Source organism: Leopardus geoffroyi, chromosome B2, assembly GCF_018350155.1.
Source record: "Leopardus geoffroyi isolate Oge1 chromosome B2, O.geoffroyi_Oge1_pat1.0, whole genome shotgun sequence".
Classification (NCBI taxonomy): domain Eukaryota; kingdom Metazoa; phylum Chordata; class Mammalia; order Carnivora; family Felidae; genus Leopardus; species Leopardus geoffroyi.
Genome location: NC_059332.1, coordinates 132,127,560 through 132,144,934, shown reverse-complemented (window position 1 = coordinate 132,144,934; position 17,375 = coordinate 132,127,560). Strand labels below are relative to the sequence as shown.

Genomic DNA, 17,375 nt, shown 5'->3' with positions numbered 1-17,375 from the left:
TTATAACCAGTCTATCGAACAACCTGGCAAGGGTTCTTTTTTCCCCGATTGAACCCTGACTAATAAAACACACATCAATAAAAAGTTTGATTTTACTTAACTGTGTTTCTGGAATGGTTAAAAAGAAATTTCTGCTTTTATAAGACATTATATGTAGATTTCTAAGAATCGATAACATAAGAAAACTACTTTTAACTGCTTCAAGGGAAATTACCATAAGAAAGCTCTATGGGTTATCGTTTAAAAAGTCAAATAATTTATTTTAGCATTTTAAATGGCATTCTATATTTAAAATGAATAATCCCTTTCTAAGCATTATGCTTTCCAGTGAATACCAGTGCAAGTCCTATAATCGCCTTCTATGTTGCCTCTCTCCTGTCTTTGTGGTGGCTACTGAGGGATCTGGCTCTTTGCATCCTGGGCCTGGTGGGTGGCAAATTGGTGGTGTGAGAATATAAGTGCGATCATTTGGTAAATGGGATTCAGATTTCATTTGTTTGCATACCTCCCATGGTGCTTATGGGTAACAAACAAACATTCCACACACCCCCCCCCCCCACCTCCACTCCAGGTGCCATTGAGAACAGGCATATTTTCTTCCTGCAGGGTACACAATATTTCTAAAATTAGACCCCAAGAGATTTGCATTTATAGCGAGTGCTCTGTAATGGCTCCGCGATGATTTCTGGGATCTCCTTCAATAACAAACACTGCATGGGCGTAATGCAAACGTGAAGCCAGAAATACTTTAGTATCTAGGCATAGAGATGTATGACAGCCTTTCTTGTGAACCTGGGGAGGAAAGGCCTTTCTTCTGAAAGGTACAAATGGGAATCCACATGGTACGTGAGCCCCCATTCATGGCCTACCAGTAACCACAGTAACAGCAGGGAATTGTGGTGGAAGGCGGCTGGAGTTCAGGGAATCTTTGGAATGATTTGTTTTCTCTTGCCACAGTTTGTTTGTTTGACTGTTTTTCTTATACTCTGAAAAACACCAACTTTGTAGTTCCATAACGTTTTACAGTAGTTGTTTGCAGCATAGACGATGTTCCCCCCCCAGCTGGAAAGGCCTGAGTCACACATGCGATACCCCTTGATTCACATTGTCCCCTCAGTACGACCTCTGTCTCAGATGTCCCATTTTCCCCGCCATCCAGAAAGGATGACAAAATTAGAGTCCAGTGGTCTGGCATCTCATAGCAACAATTAGGAAGCTTTGGGCCTCTGGAGTTTAAACCATCAGACAGCCTCATATGGAAGAATTCTGTGGGGACAAGAATCAGAAATGGGATTCCTGAGGAGCAGCCTTGCTGACCTACAGCCTGTACACACTGGATTGGCTGCAGCCATGCTTACACTGCTGAAATACTTCTGCCCAGAGTGCAAACTCATGGTATCTTCGAGCTTCCTGAATGCTCCACACTACTCCTGCCTTACAGGACTCCTTGCCCAAATCTTCCCACCATTCAAGGACTAACTCTCAGCTTGGTGGGATGCCTCCAGCACCTTCTCACAGAGCCAAGAAGGAGTCCATTCTGATCAGTTAGTTGGCATGGCAACTATTAAGTACTTTTAATATCACATCTGGGGGCACCTGGGTGGCTCAGTCGGTTGAGCATCCGACTTAGGCTCAGGTCATGACCTCATGGTTCATGGGTTCGAGCCCCGCATAGGGCCCTGTGCTGACAGCTCGGAGCTTAGAGCCTGCTTCAGAGTCTGTCTCCACCCCCCCCCTCTCTGTCCCTCCCCCACTCGCTCTCTCTCTCTCTCTCTCTCAAAAATAAATAAATATTAAAAAATTTTAATATCACATCTGCATAGAAGGAACAAGATACTTAAGACTAGGGTGAATAAAACTAATGTAACATTGTGTGTCAACTATATCCTGATTAAAAAAAATCATAAAATGCAATCAATCAGACAAACCAACTAAGGTAAATTATCTCAGAAGTTTGTTTCTTCCTCAAAGTGGTTGGGATCCCTGAGAGCTGGAGTCCATCAGGACAGCTCTTCAAAAGATGTTACAGCTTGGGGCACCTGGGTGGCTCAGTTGGTTAAGCATCCAACTTTTGATTTCGGCTCAAGTCATGATCTTGCAGTTTGTGAATTCAAGCCCCATGTCAGGTTCTGCTCTGACAGTGACAGTGTGGAGGCTGCTTGGGATTTTCTCTATCCCTGTCTTTCTGTCCCTCCCCCACGTGCTCTCTCTCTCTCTCTCTCTCTTTCTCAAAATAAATAAATAAACTTAAAAAAAAAAAAAAGATGTTACAACTTCCAAATCCTCTGCTTTCACTGACCAGTAGAGGCTGGGCTTTTCCAGTTTCTGCACCGGCACTTCCACACATGACTACACTCTTGCTCCAAGATCCCTCAGTGTACTACTCAGGGCTTCTTCCTACAGGGGTGGTTCCCCAGCTCCTGGGAATAAGAATGGCAGGTGGCATGGTGGCATGGCCAGACTGCCAGTGCCTCACCCGGTACCGCCTCCAGCCCAGCTGTGCTGTGTGACATTTATGTGACAGTCTGTCTGCTCCCAGAGATGAATCACAGAAAATTAGAGAGGGGAAAGACCTACCAGGTCATTTCACCCATACTCTTGCCAGTTGGCGATCACTTCCCTACACTCCATTTCCTAGTGCATCATCCAGTGTGGTTTTAAATAGCATGAGATACAGAGAAGCGCTGTGCCCATGCCTTCCTCACTGAGAATCCTCTCTAGCACGTCCAGCCAAATGTTCGATATTTGATGTTTATTTACTCTACTGTTATGCATACAGCAATATCGTGGTTCCTCACTTGCCCCAGGCTGATAAAAAAGCTTCTAAGAATAACTAGGAAGTGAGGACTCTCTCTTGGCTAGAAAATGTCAGTTTCAGGAAAATCAAAGAACGTGGCGATGGAAAGAGAAATGATAAGCAGCTTCTGCGTTAGCTCCTTGCAGCTTCTTTTATGTTAATTACGTGCTTATTTAGTATTGTTCAGCTTCTGCTCTCTCTAACAATAGCTAGAACTATGACTCAGCGGTACATTGGTTTTGGTGTCCACATTTACTTCTGTTTCAATTTTTATATTCAAGTATTTGTCCCTTCCCTTTCTAGATTAAATTGAAGGGTCAGGCTCATCATTGCGATTCAAAGGACTATTCTCCAATATTCGAATGGTTTGCCTATTTCATTTCCTAATCTTCCTTTGTTTTTCCAATTTTAGCTAAACACAAGAACAAAAACAGTAAGCCTGGCATATCCCTTCTGGACAGGCTTGTCTAAGAAAAATGTCTGTTTTTCTTTCCGTAGTCCATGCAGGAGGCCTCATTCTGTCTAAGAAAGCTTTTGTGGTCAGCTTACCTTAATTTGACCCTTTAAGCAAGGTTCACTGCACACAGACCGCACCATTCCACTCTTGTTCATTTGGATTTTGTAATCATCGATGTTCAACACGCCTTCGTGCCAGGTTCCGACATGTACATAGTCATAGCGATTAGCTTCGGTGTACTGCAGGTTCATGATATCATACCTACAGGGAAAACAACACATGTGCCTTGGACAATATGGACATGATCTAGAAAACAAAGAAATTTGGTAAACAGATGTCACAGAGAGAAGGGAGATAAAAAAGCTAGAATTATCTCACGGCCTAACGCTTGTCAATATTTTCGTTTGTTTCTAATGTTTCTCCCAATTTTCCAAAACGTGTGTTTCATTCTTTAGTCTCTGTGTATTGTCCATATTTGCTAAAGAATGTATTACTCCTGCACTTTTCTCTCTGCTTATTCTATTCAAAACTAATCCTATGTGTGTTGAATTGATTATCATCTCCTTCAAATCATTATTCACTAAGTTATTCTTTGAACAAGTCGTGATTCTTGAGAACATTGATTTCTTTTCTTTTCTTTTTTAATTGTCTAATGTCCATTTATTTTTGAGAGAGACAGAGAGACAGAGTGCAAGTGGGGTAGGGGCAGAGAGAGAGGGAGACACAGTATCCGAAGCAGGGTCCAGGCTCCGAGCTGTCAGCACAGAGCCCCACACAGGGCTCAAACTCACAAACCGCGAGATCATGACCTGAGCTGAAATCAGACGCTTAACTGACTGAGCCACCCAGGCACCCAAATTTCTTTTTTTTTTTTTTAATGTTTATTTATTTCTTTTGAGAGAGAGAGTGTGCATGCAAGTCAGGGGGAGGCAGAATGAGAGAGGAGGAGAGAGAATCCCAAGCAGGCTCCATGCTGTCAGGGCAGAGCCTGATGTGGGGGCTTCATCTCAAACCATGAGATCACAACCTGAGCAGAGATCAAGAGTCAGACGTCCAACTGACTGAGCCATCCAGGCACCTGGAGACTACTAATCTCTTAACTTGATTACTGTCATTCTAATGTTCTTTTTCACATTCGGTTGCCATTTTCATTACACTGGATCAAAAGAAGTGAGTTTTACCAAGTCTGGAACCTATTTTAGGTGCTAATAAAGCAAGAAATCTGAGAAACAGCAGCTTTAATTAACAAGGATGTTGGGGATTTAGCATCTTGAGCACTGACATTTAAACTGGTCTCTTCCCTGATTAGGACAAACATTTCTGAATCCAAATAATCGGTGTCAGTTACTTCAGTTATTTCAAATGCTGCAATGGTACACTATGGCAACATCTACATTTAGAAACTCACACTGCAGCCAGAGGGTGCTTTGGGGGCCAGACCTCATCATTTTCCAGCATGGGCAATGGAAAACATTCTCCAATGCGATGAAAAGAGCACAGGACTTGGCATTAGAATGCATAAGCTAGAATCTCTTTTCTAACATTTTAACAGTAGATTATACTACTTAGGAATTTCACTAACCGCTTAAAGGCTCACAGGGTTCTTGTGGGGATTTATTGACATAAGGCATGTAAAAAAACTATTTTACAACTGGGACAAATGCATACATAAGCCAATATCACTATATCATTCATATTTGTATTACTATGAATGCCCTAAAATACTCTAGTTATTTCCATTACTGTATGAAAACTGGAGAACATTTTTATACTTGCACAGCTATTTCTCTCTCAGTCTTTGCAAATTCTCTGGCCTTCTTCAATCCTCTCTCCATGTTGCTCTTTACTCTGAGTAAACTATAACTCATTTGGCAGTTTCCCAAAAATGTATGTCTGACTCTCCCTTTCTGGTTTTGCAAAGCAGAATTCTCTTTGCTGTAATACCTATGCAGAGTTCCCACCACGCTGCCCTAGAATAGAGAGGGATGGTCTCTTGCTCTTTGTGCTGGACCTGAGGAAATAGATGGCAATTAACTAATATGCATTCCTCTTCCTCATCTTCCAACCTCCCACACCCTTACCTAATCCATTCTGGAATTCTTTCTCTCTAAACCCTATGCAGACTCAGAGTCCCAGTCCAGCACTCTCCGGAAGCTATTGTCAACCTTAATTGGCTTCCAAAACCTATTTGCTATAAATGTCTTAGTTCTTTATCTAGACAACTACTATCCTTTGTTGGCTTTCCTGCCTGTTCTTAATGTGCAAACACATTCTGCCACCCACAGGGTGGCTAGTGGCTTCTCCACATCCAAATTCTGGCAATTTCTCCAGAGGGAAAGGGGACTCTGGGAGAGGGAAAGAAGTTTTTCCTCATTTTCCTGAATAGACCTTACCACGTGAGAAAGGAAAATGGCACGCCTGGAGCATATTATTCATCTCTTTGTTGTTCAGATTTTTGGCTAATAAATAAAAGTTCTGATTCTTCTTGTTGCTGAGCCATACCCACATGTTCTTAGTGGCTCTCTGAGTGACACCCAAGTGGGTATTGATTGTGGGCTATCGGCCCTTATTCATCTTGCTGATCAATGATGCTAATATATACCTCCAAAATGTTTCCATTTTAAATTCACTATGGTTATAGAACCTGCTGTGAATGTTTGGTGAATAATTTCCATTTTTATTTCCCTTAATTTTTATGCTTTGCCCCATATTCTTATTGACTTTCCATACATACTTTCAGCGAAGGCTTTGGTGCAATGCCAGCTTTAGAGTATCTTTTTCCTATAGATCAGTTTCCTAAGACTTATTTCAACATTTGCTCTTCAAAAGGAGAGATCAATTCACACTTCATTAGCATTTAGAAACTGAAAAATTTGTAATATTTTGGTATGAAAACACATTTTCAAAAAGTCACAAAAGCTGGAGGAAAAAAAAATACTGAAAGATACCAAGGGAAAAACATGAGATACTAAATAGAGCCTTCTCCTGTGCTATGTGTGTTAATGAACACCGCTCTTTTCTCTTGACCCTAGAGTCTCTTCTCAGCATGTTGGCATTTATTTGGAATATCCCTATGCTGTAAATTACAATTTTATAGCACCCTCTCAATGCACTCAGTTTATGTTGCATGATGATTAACTAAAATAATTACAAGAGGGACCAAAAGCATGAATGGTGGTATGAGAGGGGATGGAAGCAGAGGGAGGTGGTTGAGACCAAAACTGAACACAGAATAAGATGACCAGTTTCAAGCATGAGGAAATGATCCTGGAAAGGGACCCAGAGGAAAGCTCATGATTTAAATATGTAATTGCACAGAGGAAAAACCAGCTAAAAGTACGTGCCTATGTTTTGGATAACTTACAAATAAAGAGATCAGGAGGAAACTCATATGTATGGAGTGTCTAAAATGCATCTGGAGGGGTGCCTGGGTGGCTCAGTCAGGTAAGCATCCAACTCTTGGTTTCAGCTTAGGTCATAATCTCATGTTCATGAGCTCCAGTGATGTACCTGGCTCTGCGCTGGCTGTGTGGAGCTTGCTTGGGATTCTCTGTCTCTCTCTCTCTCTCTCTCTCTCTCTCTCTGCCCTTCTCCCACTTACTCTCTTTTTCTCAAAACAAACAAACAAACAAACAAACTTAAAAAAAAATTCATCTGGCTTTGTACTAGGCACATTGTATATATCCTCTTACAGAATCATGAAGGAAGGTTTCCATACCAAATCTGACAGTTTACAGATCCCAGTTTACAGATCCCAGTGGAACCCAGGATTACAACCAGGCGCTTAAAGGGGAGAGTGGTCAGGGCTCTGAATCCCAGGTCCACTGGTTCCCTTTGGTACAGTTTCCTAAGGTGCCCAGCACCTGGAAGTTTTCCACATTCCCAGGCCTTAAATCATTCCACCCACCCCACTCACGTTTTGATATGAATCTCCTCCGACCTAACTGCAGCCTGGAAGGAATCTGATAAATCCATCATTGTAATTGCTGACAATTACTTATATCACTTATCCTTCCCAGGGCTGTGGGATTTTCACAGGGAGAATCCCCACAAGGCACTCTCTGAACACAGAACTTTAAGCTTACATGAGAGGAAGAGATATGTCAAGAATTATTTAGGGTCAGATAGTCTCTTACAGTACCTCTGAAATGACATTAAGAAGGCTGCCAGCAACTTTGCCCAATTTTAGGATTAGCTAAAAGGCAGGGCGATATGGCAGAAAGATTATAGGCCTCAGATCCAGACGGCACTGCCTCTACCAGCTACTCTCTGCATGAATTTAGGTGAGTTTTTTAGTTTCTCTGACACTCAGTTTCTCATCTGTAAAAGAGGATAATGATATGCCTACAGCAATGAGGATTAAATGATTTGATGTTCCATTTTAGCACAACATATGCTTTCCTAAAATTTCTCATTCTGTAAAATCATATACTGAAAGATAACAGGGCTTATGAGAGAGAGAGACAGAGAAGAAAAAAAAAAAAAAAACAAGATTGTGGGCATACTGCATAGCAGCCAAGCTGAGGGCCTTTTTCTTTCCTGCTGCAGACTTTAATCTTCCCCTGCGATTCTGATTATCCCTTGCCTAGAAAAAAACATTCATGTGAACGAACATCAGTTTGTTTGTATGCCTGGAAAACTGCACTTTAAACTGACATCATTCCCTACCAATCATATGTGAGCTAACTGATGTTATAAAAGCAGCTGTTGCAGAACAGACAGTGTATAAAATGATATGGGGGAAAATATACATATTAGTTAGGTTTAATTTTTCCTTGCTTCTTGATTCTTTGGAAGCCATAAAGATTCGATACCAGAAAGAAAATTCTTTTTTCTTGTTTTGTTTCAAGAGACATATTAGCAGGAATATAAGTTAGCCTGAGAAGAGGGTTTAGTACTCTTCAAATATTAAGCTCTTATTAAAATATTACACAACCAGAGGCGCCTGGGTGGTTCAGTCAATTAAGAGTCTGACTCCTGATCTCAGCTCAGGTATTGATCTCATGGTTTGTGGGATCGAGCCCCACATCAGGCTTTGCGCCGACAGCGTGGAAACTGCTTGGGGTTCTCTCTCTCTCTCTCTCTCTCTCTCTCTCTCTCTCTCTCTCTTTCTCTCTGTCTCTCTTTCTCTCTCTCTTTCTCTCTCTCTCTCCCCCTCTATCACTCTGTCCCTCCTCTGCTCACTTTCTCCCTCTCTCTCAAAATAAATAAGTATGCCTTTAAAAAAGCATATTACACAACCAGCATGGCCTTCCAACCGATCAATCAGAGAGATGCTGGTCTGGTGTTAGCACTGCCAGAGAGGGTCCTGCCACCCAGGTGTCATCTTTCCAGTTTCCTGGGCTTGTACACATCCTGAGGGAAGGGCTGGGGTGATAGCTGGGTAGGGGGGATCCACTGGAAGAATACAGGATTGTGGGTTTACCAGTAAGTTTTCAATGTTTTATGACATAACGTCCAACTGAGATTAGCCCTATCTTCTTATCTATTAAGTCATATCTATTCTCCTGACACCTGGAAACCATGGAAACAAAGGGCCCAGAGTTGCCATCTGTCTACTCGGAGAGGGTCCCACGGTTATCTGAACCCAATACAGAACAGATGGCTTTACCTTCCAGGAGCATCCCCTTTCTCATCAAACCACACTTCCTCTCCAGACACACCGATGAATGTGGACTTGATGAGGAAGTCCAGGAGTTTGCTACCGTCGATGGGCTTCATGGCATCACAGAGGCCCACGTGGCCCGGGCAGAGGGCGTGGTGCATGTTCTGTAACCCGTGAGCCATGGCGTAGATGGCGTTGATGACAAACCCCATCTTACTGTCCTGGACGTAGTTTTCTTCTAAGCTTTCATTGCCTGCAACACAAAAACAGACTGCTACCAAGGTTGCAATAATGAGGTCTCGGAACACATGTTTTATTCTCAAATGCTTTTCAGGGCTCTCAGAGGAAGGAAAAGCCAAGTCCACTTGTACAAGCCTTGTACTTGTGACTAGCACTAATTCTAGCTGCAAATAGCTTATTCAATTTTATTTTCTGAATTCAATAATGGTTTTATAACATATGACACAAACTCCATACAGGTGAAAATAAAGAACTTTCAAATATTGCAAGGAAATCCTTCAGGAGCAATGAAAATAACTCTTATTCTCTCTTGGCTCACAGAAACTTATATTAAAAGTCTCCCTAGATCACGGTACATTTTTAATATCCTCTATGACAATGCACAGTCTATAATAACTCAGTTTGTGCATTACCTAAGCCCTGATATTTTCTTTTGATGATTCGACTAATTTTTTTATATCTAGGGCCACAAAAATCCAGAGTAAGAACTAGATAGTATAAATCTCTCCTTATATATAGTTGACAGTATAGAAATATTTGAATCAGATTTGCTGATTATTGGAAACCAAGGTAAATTGTTTCTTGATGGAAAAGTCATACTAGACACTTACTTTTAACATTTAACATTTACCAGTGAATTTCAAAAACCCTGCAATCATTTTCACCTGTGTCAAAAGTGATCTAAAGTTCCCCAATTGCCAAATGAGTTTCACAAGAACAGTATCGACTTAGATATGAGCTCCATATCAGAAGTGTAAATTTGAGGACTTATGTATGGATGAGAAATTCAGAAACCAACTGGATTTGTTGAAAAAAAAAATAACAGGTTTGTAAAACAAAATCGATTTGAAACACATCACTGGCATAATTGAGAGATGGTGTATTTAGTTCCAGAAACTTGCTTTTGTCTACGGTGGGCTTTTCCTCCCCTCCCCCCACCCAGACTGATCGTTTCTGGGGGGTGGGAGGCCTATGGTGTGTGTTCCAGGTGCCAGAAGGTGGGAAAGGTGGTGAGTTTAGCTATTGATGGGACTGAGAACACCACAAGGCCCCTTGCACCCCAACCAGATGACCTCTTTGTTCCAGCCTAGATAGGCCACTGGACACTAAAGTTCCAGCCCGAGAGCAGCAGAGAAGTTAAAGAAGGTTGGAGTGCTTATAAGAGAAGGTAAAGAGTCTTGATACTGATGTTGAGCTTGAGATGAAATAAGACATTTCTGAAAGTTATTTTTAAAAGCTTAACTGGGGGCGCCTGGGTGGCTCAGTCGGTTAAGCGTCCGACTTCAGCTCGGGTCACGATCTCACAGTCCGTGAGTTCGAGCCCCGCGTCAGGCTCTGTGCTAACAGCTCAGAGCCTGGAGCCTGTTTCAGATTCTGTGTCTCCCTCTCTCTGACCCTCCCCCCTTCATGCTCTGTCTTTCTCTGTCTCAAAAATAAATAAACGTTAGAAAAAAATTAAAAAAAAAAAAAAAAAAAAAGCTTAACTGTTGGGTGGACCAGTTGGTTGAGCGTCTGACTCTTGATTTCGGCTCAGGTCATGATCCCAGGTCATGAATCCAGCCCCATGTCAGGCTCCATGCTGAGCATAGAGCCTGTTTAGGATCTTCTCTCTCTCCCTCTCTCTCTCTCTTTCTCTCTCCCCCACCCCCACCCCTCTCTACTCTCTCTTTCTCTCAAAAATAAATAAATAAACTTTAAAAAAAAGCTTAACTACTTAGACATAGTTGAAAATGTGAAAAAGATACAGGACTTGTATCTACCCTAAGCATAAGATACAAAATACTGGGGCCAGGCTGAAGAGGGGAAACATTCAATTTTACCTCATCTTCCAATGTTGCTTAATAGGAAATTATTAAAAATGTGATTTATTAAAGTAATATTTTCTCATTTGAAAGGATATTTGAAAGGAAATAAAGAGTATGACAGGCAGAAAGTGCTTTGAAATCAAACTACACAGAACAACTATAGAAAGTTATGTACAGCAGAAAGCAAACATCCTTGCAAAAACTGCTAAGTCATTAAAACAGGGTGACTTATGCCTGTCACCCAGAACCCTTGGCTCTTACCGTCAATTTCCTTTCCTTCTCTTTTATATTAGGGTATAAAGGAGATTAATTAATATCATCTATCTGGTGAGATTTATTTATTTATTTATTTATTTATATGTTTATTTTTGGTAGAGAGAGACAGAGTATGAGTGGGGGAGAGGCAGAGAGAGAAGCAGACACAGAATCCAAAGTAGGCTCCAGGCTCTGAGCTGTCTGCACAGAGCCTGACATGGGGCTTGAACTCACAAACCATGAGATCACGATCTGAGCCAAAGTTGGATGCTTAACCTAGGTGTCTCTGGTGAGTTTTAAACAAGGCTTTAAACACTGTTTGAAACTTCCAAGTGCTAGAGCTATATGTTAAAGCTACTAGAATTAGATGTTACCAGGAAGTAAAGAAAGAAAGAAAAAAAAAAAAAAACAGACAAAAACTGAGAGGCAAAATTAACCTTCACTGCAGCAGCCACTTAAAGGGTCCTAGTTAATACTAAAACCACCTGCTTCAAGTGGCAGTTATTAAAGTCAACCCAGGAGCAAAGTACAGAAAAATATGAGAATAAACCCCTGGTCCTCTTCATGGAAAATTCTCTTATCAGGGGCAAGCCTTATGACCACTGAGTTTGTTGTTTTTGTTTGGTAACTGTCATTAAATATTTATTATATATTTTTTAAATTATGTCGGTGTCCCTAGTACAAATTTTTTAAGCCATGGTTTGTCTAGTGGACATATTATATCTAAGCATTGAGGCTGTAACTGTTCCTGGATTTCTTGAAAATCAGTAGTTTCCTTTTGAACCTTATTTAGGGTGATCATATAAGTTATTGTCCAAACTGGGTCACTTTTGAGAGTGAAGCAATATTATTCTGGAAGCACCGGTGCAAACAAGACAGACTGGTCAAACGGCGACACATTTCTTGAGACACACTAGCCTCTAACTGTAGTTATTTACTGATGTTATTATGGGTAATATATTACATATATAAAATACATGTATATATACATACATATATAATAAAAAATCAGTAGACTATTGTCAGTTTTAACTAATTTTAAATTTATCTAATGTTAATAGGAAATATACACCTTAATACTGGCTGCTATTTATTGGATTGTTTATAAATGCTCAAATAACGAGTTCATGATAATCCCGCCAAATAGACATTAATCTCACCATTTACAAGTGAGGAAAGAGCAGAGGTATCCAAATACCCTCCTGATCCTCGTTCTTTCTGTTACACCCTGTGGCAATGTGGTTGCAGATATAGAAATCTACAGAAAGGGCACTTTTCTGGTGGCTGAGGAGAGGGCATCTGCTGTGCACCAGTATCATTGTCAAGCTGGTTTGAGGCTTTCCCTAGGATCCTTCTAGATGTGCACAGCTGTCTCTCTGACTAGAAGTCCTGACACAATCTTCTAACGGCAATCTATAACGAAGAAGCCCATCCTGGTAATATTTATCATACAGAGAGCCGGGAGGCTAGTAGGCACATGTTTTCAGGAAATGTTTGTAATTCACACCCCTTTCCAAAATAAACACCAGCAGCTTGTGTGTTTTGTGTGCATCTGAAGCAAGCACATGCACTTCCCTACCCTGAAAGTCCACTGGCTCTGTCTGCACATGAAGGAGGTACCACCATCAGGAAGAACTCTCTCTCTAGCTACTACCCCAGCTCAGTATGAACTAGCATTTGGGAAGGTGCAACATTAGAGTCCGAAAATTGGCTTTTACAGGACCATTTTCTTTGCCATAGCAACTGTCTCAGGTAATGTTGCAAGGATCTATCACTGAACAAACAGAATATGTCACAGGTTTTCCCGTTTCCCCCAAATCCTATATTTTCACGACCAGTGAATAGAGAATCCAAACTAATAATATTGTCACTTGGTGGGAAGGTGAAAACACGGTGGTTCCCTGGGGTTTAGTCCCTTTTCATAACACTAGTCTCAGAGTTTTTAGTGAGAAGGGGTTTCTATGATTCATTTTTTCTGCTGTGTGCTAACTGTTACAGACCACTAGGGTATCATTAAATCATTACCTTTTCTAATAGGCTAAATGGAAGAAAATAATTGTAGTTGCCTGTGTTTATTTACCTTCAAAAGAATACCTGTCTAACTACTTGAGTGGATTGTGCAAATAGCTGTCTTGATTCTAAGCAGTAATCTTGTTCCTATTGCTACAGTGCAATAAGGGCTACAAATTGCTTCCTGAGTGAGGCAGCACACAGGGCCTCCACGGGGGTAGCAACTGACTGTGTAGCTTCGGAAAACACGGTGGTCGGGACAAGGGTTGGCGATTCTGTCTGCTGCCACGTAGGATGGCTACTCTGTAGAGCAGTGTAACAGAAAGAACTCTGCACCAGGCACACGAGCACCTGGAACCCACAGGCGGTTCTGCTAGAACACATTAACAGTACATTTCCCACAGCCATGGAACTTAGATAAGGGTCTAGACCTCCTTGGGTCTCGGTTTTCCAATTTAAAAAAAAATACCACAAGTGTATCAGATTATCTTTCGAAGATCCCTTGCCCATCTGAAGTTTCTTTTTTTTTTTTTTTTTTTTTTAATTTTTTTTTCAACATTTATTTATTTTTGGGACAGAGAGAGACAGAGCATGAACGGGGGAGGGGCAGAGAGAGAGGGAGACACAGAATCGGAAACAGGCTCCAGGTTCTGAGCCATCAGCCCAGAGCCCGACGCGGGGCTCGAACTCACAGACCGCGAGATTGTGACCTGGCTGAAGTCGGACGCTTCACCGACTGCGCCACCCAGGCGCCCCATCCCATCTGAAGTTTCTATGCTTTGCTTTTCCAATTCTACATTTACTGGTACTTGGCAAAGCCAATCGCATAGCTTATCTTTTTTTACTCTTTACACAACTATATGAGATAAGTTTATTATCACTGGTTTACACATAGGAAGACTCAAGTTAAGTCACAGTTGGGGAGAAACGTCTGTCTTCCCCTTCAGTTAATGCTTCTGTTGAAGAAACTCCCTATTAAGTATCACCTCAGATTTTTGACTCACCTAATGGGAAGAGAAGAGTGATTCATTTTATTGATGTACTGAGAACAAGAAACTGGGCATGCTCAACTCCTCCCTTTGCTCTCTCCCTTGGAGCCAATGACCTGACAGTACTCAAAGGTTCTGGTTAGTCACAGGCCTTGGGAAGATGTGACTTGTCATTGTGCAGTCCTGCTAGTTGGATAGACGGGCTAATTGCTCTAGTAGCAGGACCAAGTAGTGACAAGTCTATCTTGGCCACATATCTAATCTATGCCCCTAATCCAGTTGGGTTTTCTGTTCTTCAGTTTTTGGTTTTTTTTTTGTTAAATTAAAAAGAAAAAAAATTAATTGAGGTATGTATAACTCACATATGGTAAACCACAGAAATCTTTACTGATCAATAAATGTTTACAGAAGTCCATACCCATGTAACTGCTGCCCAGATCATGACTTAGAGCATATTTAGAAGGCTTTCATTTATTTAGAGTTTCCTAAATTCATCCCAGCAACGTTTTGCAATTTTTCAGTAGGCGGAACCTAGGTATTTCGTTTTTATTATACTGCAATGATCGGTATATTTGAAAGTTTTTTTGAAGTTATTTATTGCCAGTGTGTAAAAACACTCTTGATGGTTGCATTTTGGTCTTGTATCCTTCAAGCTTGCCAAATTAATTTATTAATTCTAATTTTTAATAAAGTTTTTGAGTTTTCTAGTTATACAGTCACATTATTAATAAAACATATTTTATCCTCATCTGTTTTGCTCCTGAGTCTACTTCTTAGTCAACTCAAATCTGGGAAAGAAATACATTGTTCCACAGAAATCCCAGGGGTCCCAAACTTAAGGTCACATAGCTAGTTAAGTACAGAGACAGTGGCCTCCAGAGCTGGACCTGGTCCCTGCCCAATGGCACTATGCATGCAAGTATCAGCTTTATCTAACTGCTGGAGAAGTCCCATGACAGACGAGACATTTGTTAGCAAAAACAATCAGCTTGATTTTTTTTTCTGAGTTTTTAAATTTTTTTTTAATGTTTATTTATTCTTGAGAGAGAGAGACAGAGACAGAGCATGAGCAGGGGAGGAGCAGAGCAAGAGAAGGACCCAGAACCCGAAGCAGGCTCCAGGCTCTGAGCTGTCAGCACAGAGCCTGACGCAGGGCTTGAACTCACGAACTGGGAGATCATGACCTGAGCCGAAGGCGGAAGCTCAACCGACTGAAACACACATGCGCCCCACCAAAGTGGGACTCTTAACTGACTGAGCTACCCAGGTGCCCCTTCTGAGTTTTTAATAATACTGTCTCAGATTGAATGCCCAAAGTGAAAAGATAAAGAAAATAGATCGAGAGAATGTTGAGCTCCAATAGAGTACTTTTGTTGTGGCTGTTCTATTTCATTAGAACCCCACCACTATGCATAAATCTAGTCATGTTGCCTTTTCAAATATAGACCCTCAGCATTAACTTCAAATTAAAAAGAAACAAAGAAAGTATTCTTCTATATCATCACAAAACAAGGAAGCATTTTGGGAAACAGTGGTAAACATAACTTTCCTGGAGAAAATATTCTTCTGATTTCTTGGTATTTGTAGCTCTGCATTGCCTCTCTATCTGAAAGCATTATATACTCAATACATGATTGGATAAAATCTCAATTCAGATCAAAATAGAAAGGGCTGTGTTGTTGTATACTGATAACATATCAAACAAAGAAAAGAAAATTCATATTCCTTTAAATGACCCAAATGTTAGATTAATTGAAGGAAGATTAATCAGGTCATTTTAAAAATAATGACCTCAAAGGACTAACGTGCCCTCAATTTTTCTCAGAGACCTGAGCTGCTAAATTTTCTTTATGCTTTTCCAGAGAGCACTGGTGATGAGATTCACAACTGTCCAGGCTTGTTCATGCTCATGTCTAGGATCTGTGAATATTTGTTTCCTCTGACTCTATATTTTCCACTTTTCCCTAAAAAGTTTTGTCTGTTCACATCACAGAAAAAATATTTTCTGCTCAGTTTATTAAAACGTAAATTAACTCCTATGTAGGATGGAAGAGAAGAAAGGGAGCTTCGTTTAATCGAGCATATGTTATTATCACTGTTGTTATTAGTTGAATTTCTATTGCTTAAAACCCCCTGGTTTTAACATATGTGAGCAGTACAGACATTTTTCTAAATACACCATCACAATCTATTGTTAAGAAAGAAACCCTCCACTTACATGACACATGAACTGTAGGCTCCCTGCAAATTAATGATAATATATAGCAAGCCTTCAATTCCCCCAAAACACAATTGCATTTTAGCTAGTTCTTATTTCAAATAATTGTGGTGTATATGAAAAACAAATGAGGACAATTGCTGCTGTGTTTAAGTGATGCTGAGGACCAGTCAGTAACATTTAGTTGGACCACAGGGAGAGTTCAGAGAAAATGAGGGCGGCTTGCCATGTGCCTTTGCCTTTATTATAGATCTGGCAAAAAAAAACACTGTCGTGGAGTTATAAACCACTCCCCCTGGAGTAACTAATCTTTGCAGGTCTGCAGTAAGCATTTGGCCGGTAATCAGAGAGATGAAGTATGTTACAGAAGCTGGCTGCTTTAACCACCGTGGGAAGTTAGAGTGTGGTTAAAATTCATCAGGAACCAACTCTCTTCTCAGCTACCTGCTGGGTCAGAATCCTTGCCTATTCCTCTCGGCCTCTATCAAACTTGAAGAAGGCATATCTATGTTCATAGCACCACTTCTACTCTTTTATGGGTGATGGGAAACATGCTTTCTTTTACATATGTAAGGGACTTCCATGATCTAATGGTATTCTGGCCTGTTTTGAGTTCCTTTCAATGGTCTGTCCCTTTAAAGTACCTCCAGCTTTGTGTTGCAGTGTTTGGATTCAACTAATATGTTAGGGTGGATTTTGCAGAAATAGAAGAGCTGTTTGTGAATATTCCACTGACCTCTGACTTATTTAATTAGGGCCTAACATAGCATTTTCTGTTAGCCAATATTGAGTCTTATTTATTATAAAAACAAAACCATAAAATTGTATGACATTAGCATTTTAATTCTACTTTTATAATTGACTTCTTATTAATATAATACAATATCTATAAATGGACAAAATACCATACATAAAAATGTATACTTTGGGACATATTAAAGAATTTCATATTCTTCAGCCTTTTCCTTGAAATTCATATCCCAAGTGGATAAGTTGGGA

General features: G+C 40.6%; 1 protein-coding gene across 6 annotated transcripts in view; it reads right to left on the bottom strand.

Moving 5' to 3' along the window:
* The window catches only part of GRM1 (glutamate metabotropic receptor 1), a 429,332-nt gene that overhangs the window by 61,731 nt on the left and 350,226 nt on the right, over nt 1–17,375 (bottom strand). For all 6 annotated transcript variants that reach the window (XM_045499937.1, XM_045499938.1, XM_045499940.1 and 3 more), the window contains exons 5-6: nt 8,866–9,112; nt 3,347–3,515 (exon numbers count right to left, since the gene is read on the bottom strand). In XM_045499937.1, the coding sequence (XP_045355893.1) occupies nt 3,347–3,515; nt 8,866–9,112 (416 nt within the window). The remainder of the gene's footprint in view (nt 1–3,346; nt 3,516–8,865; nt 9,113–17,375) is intronic.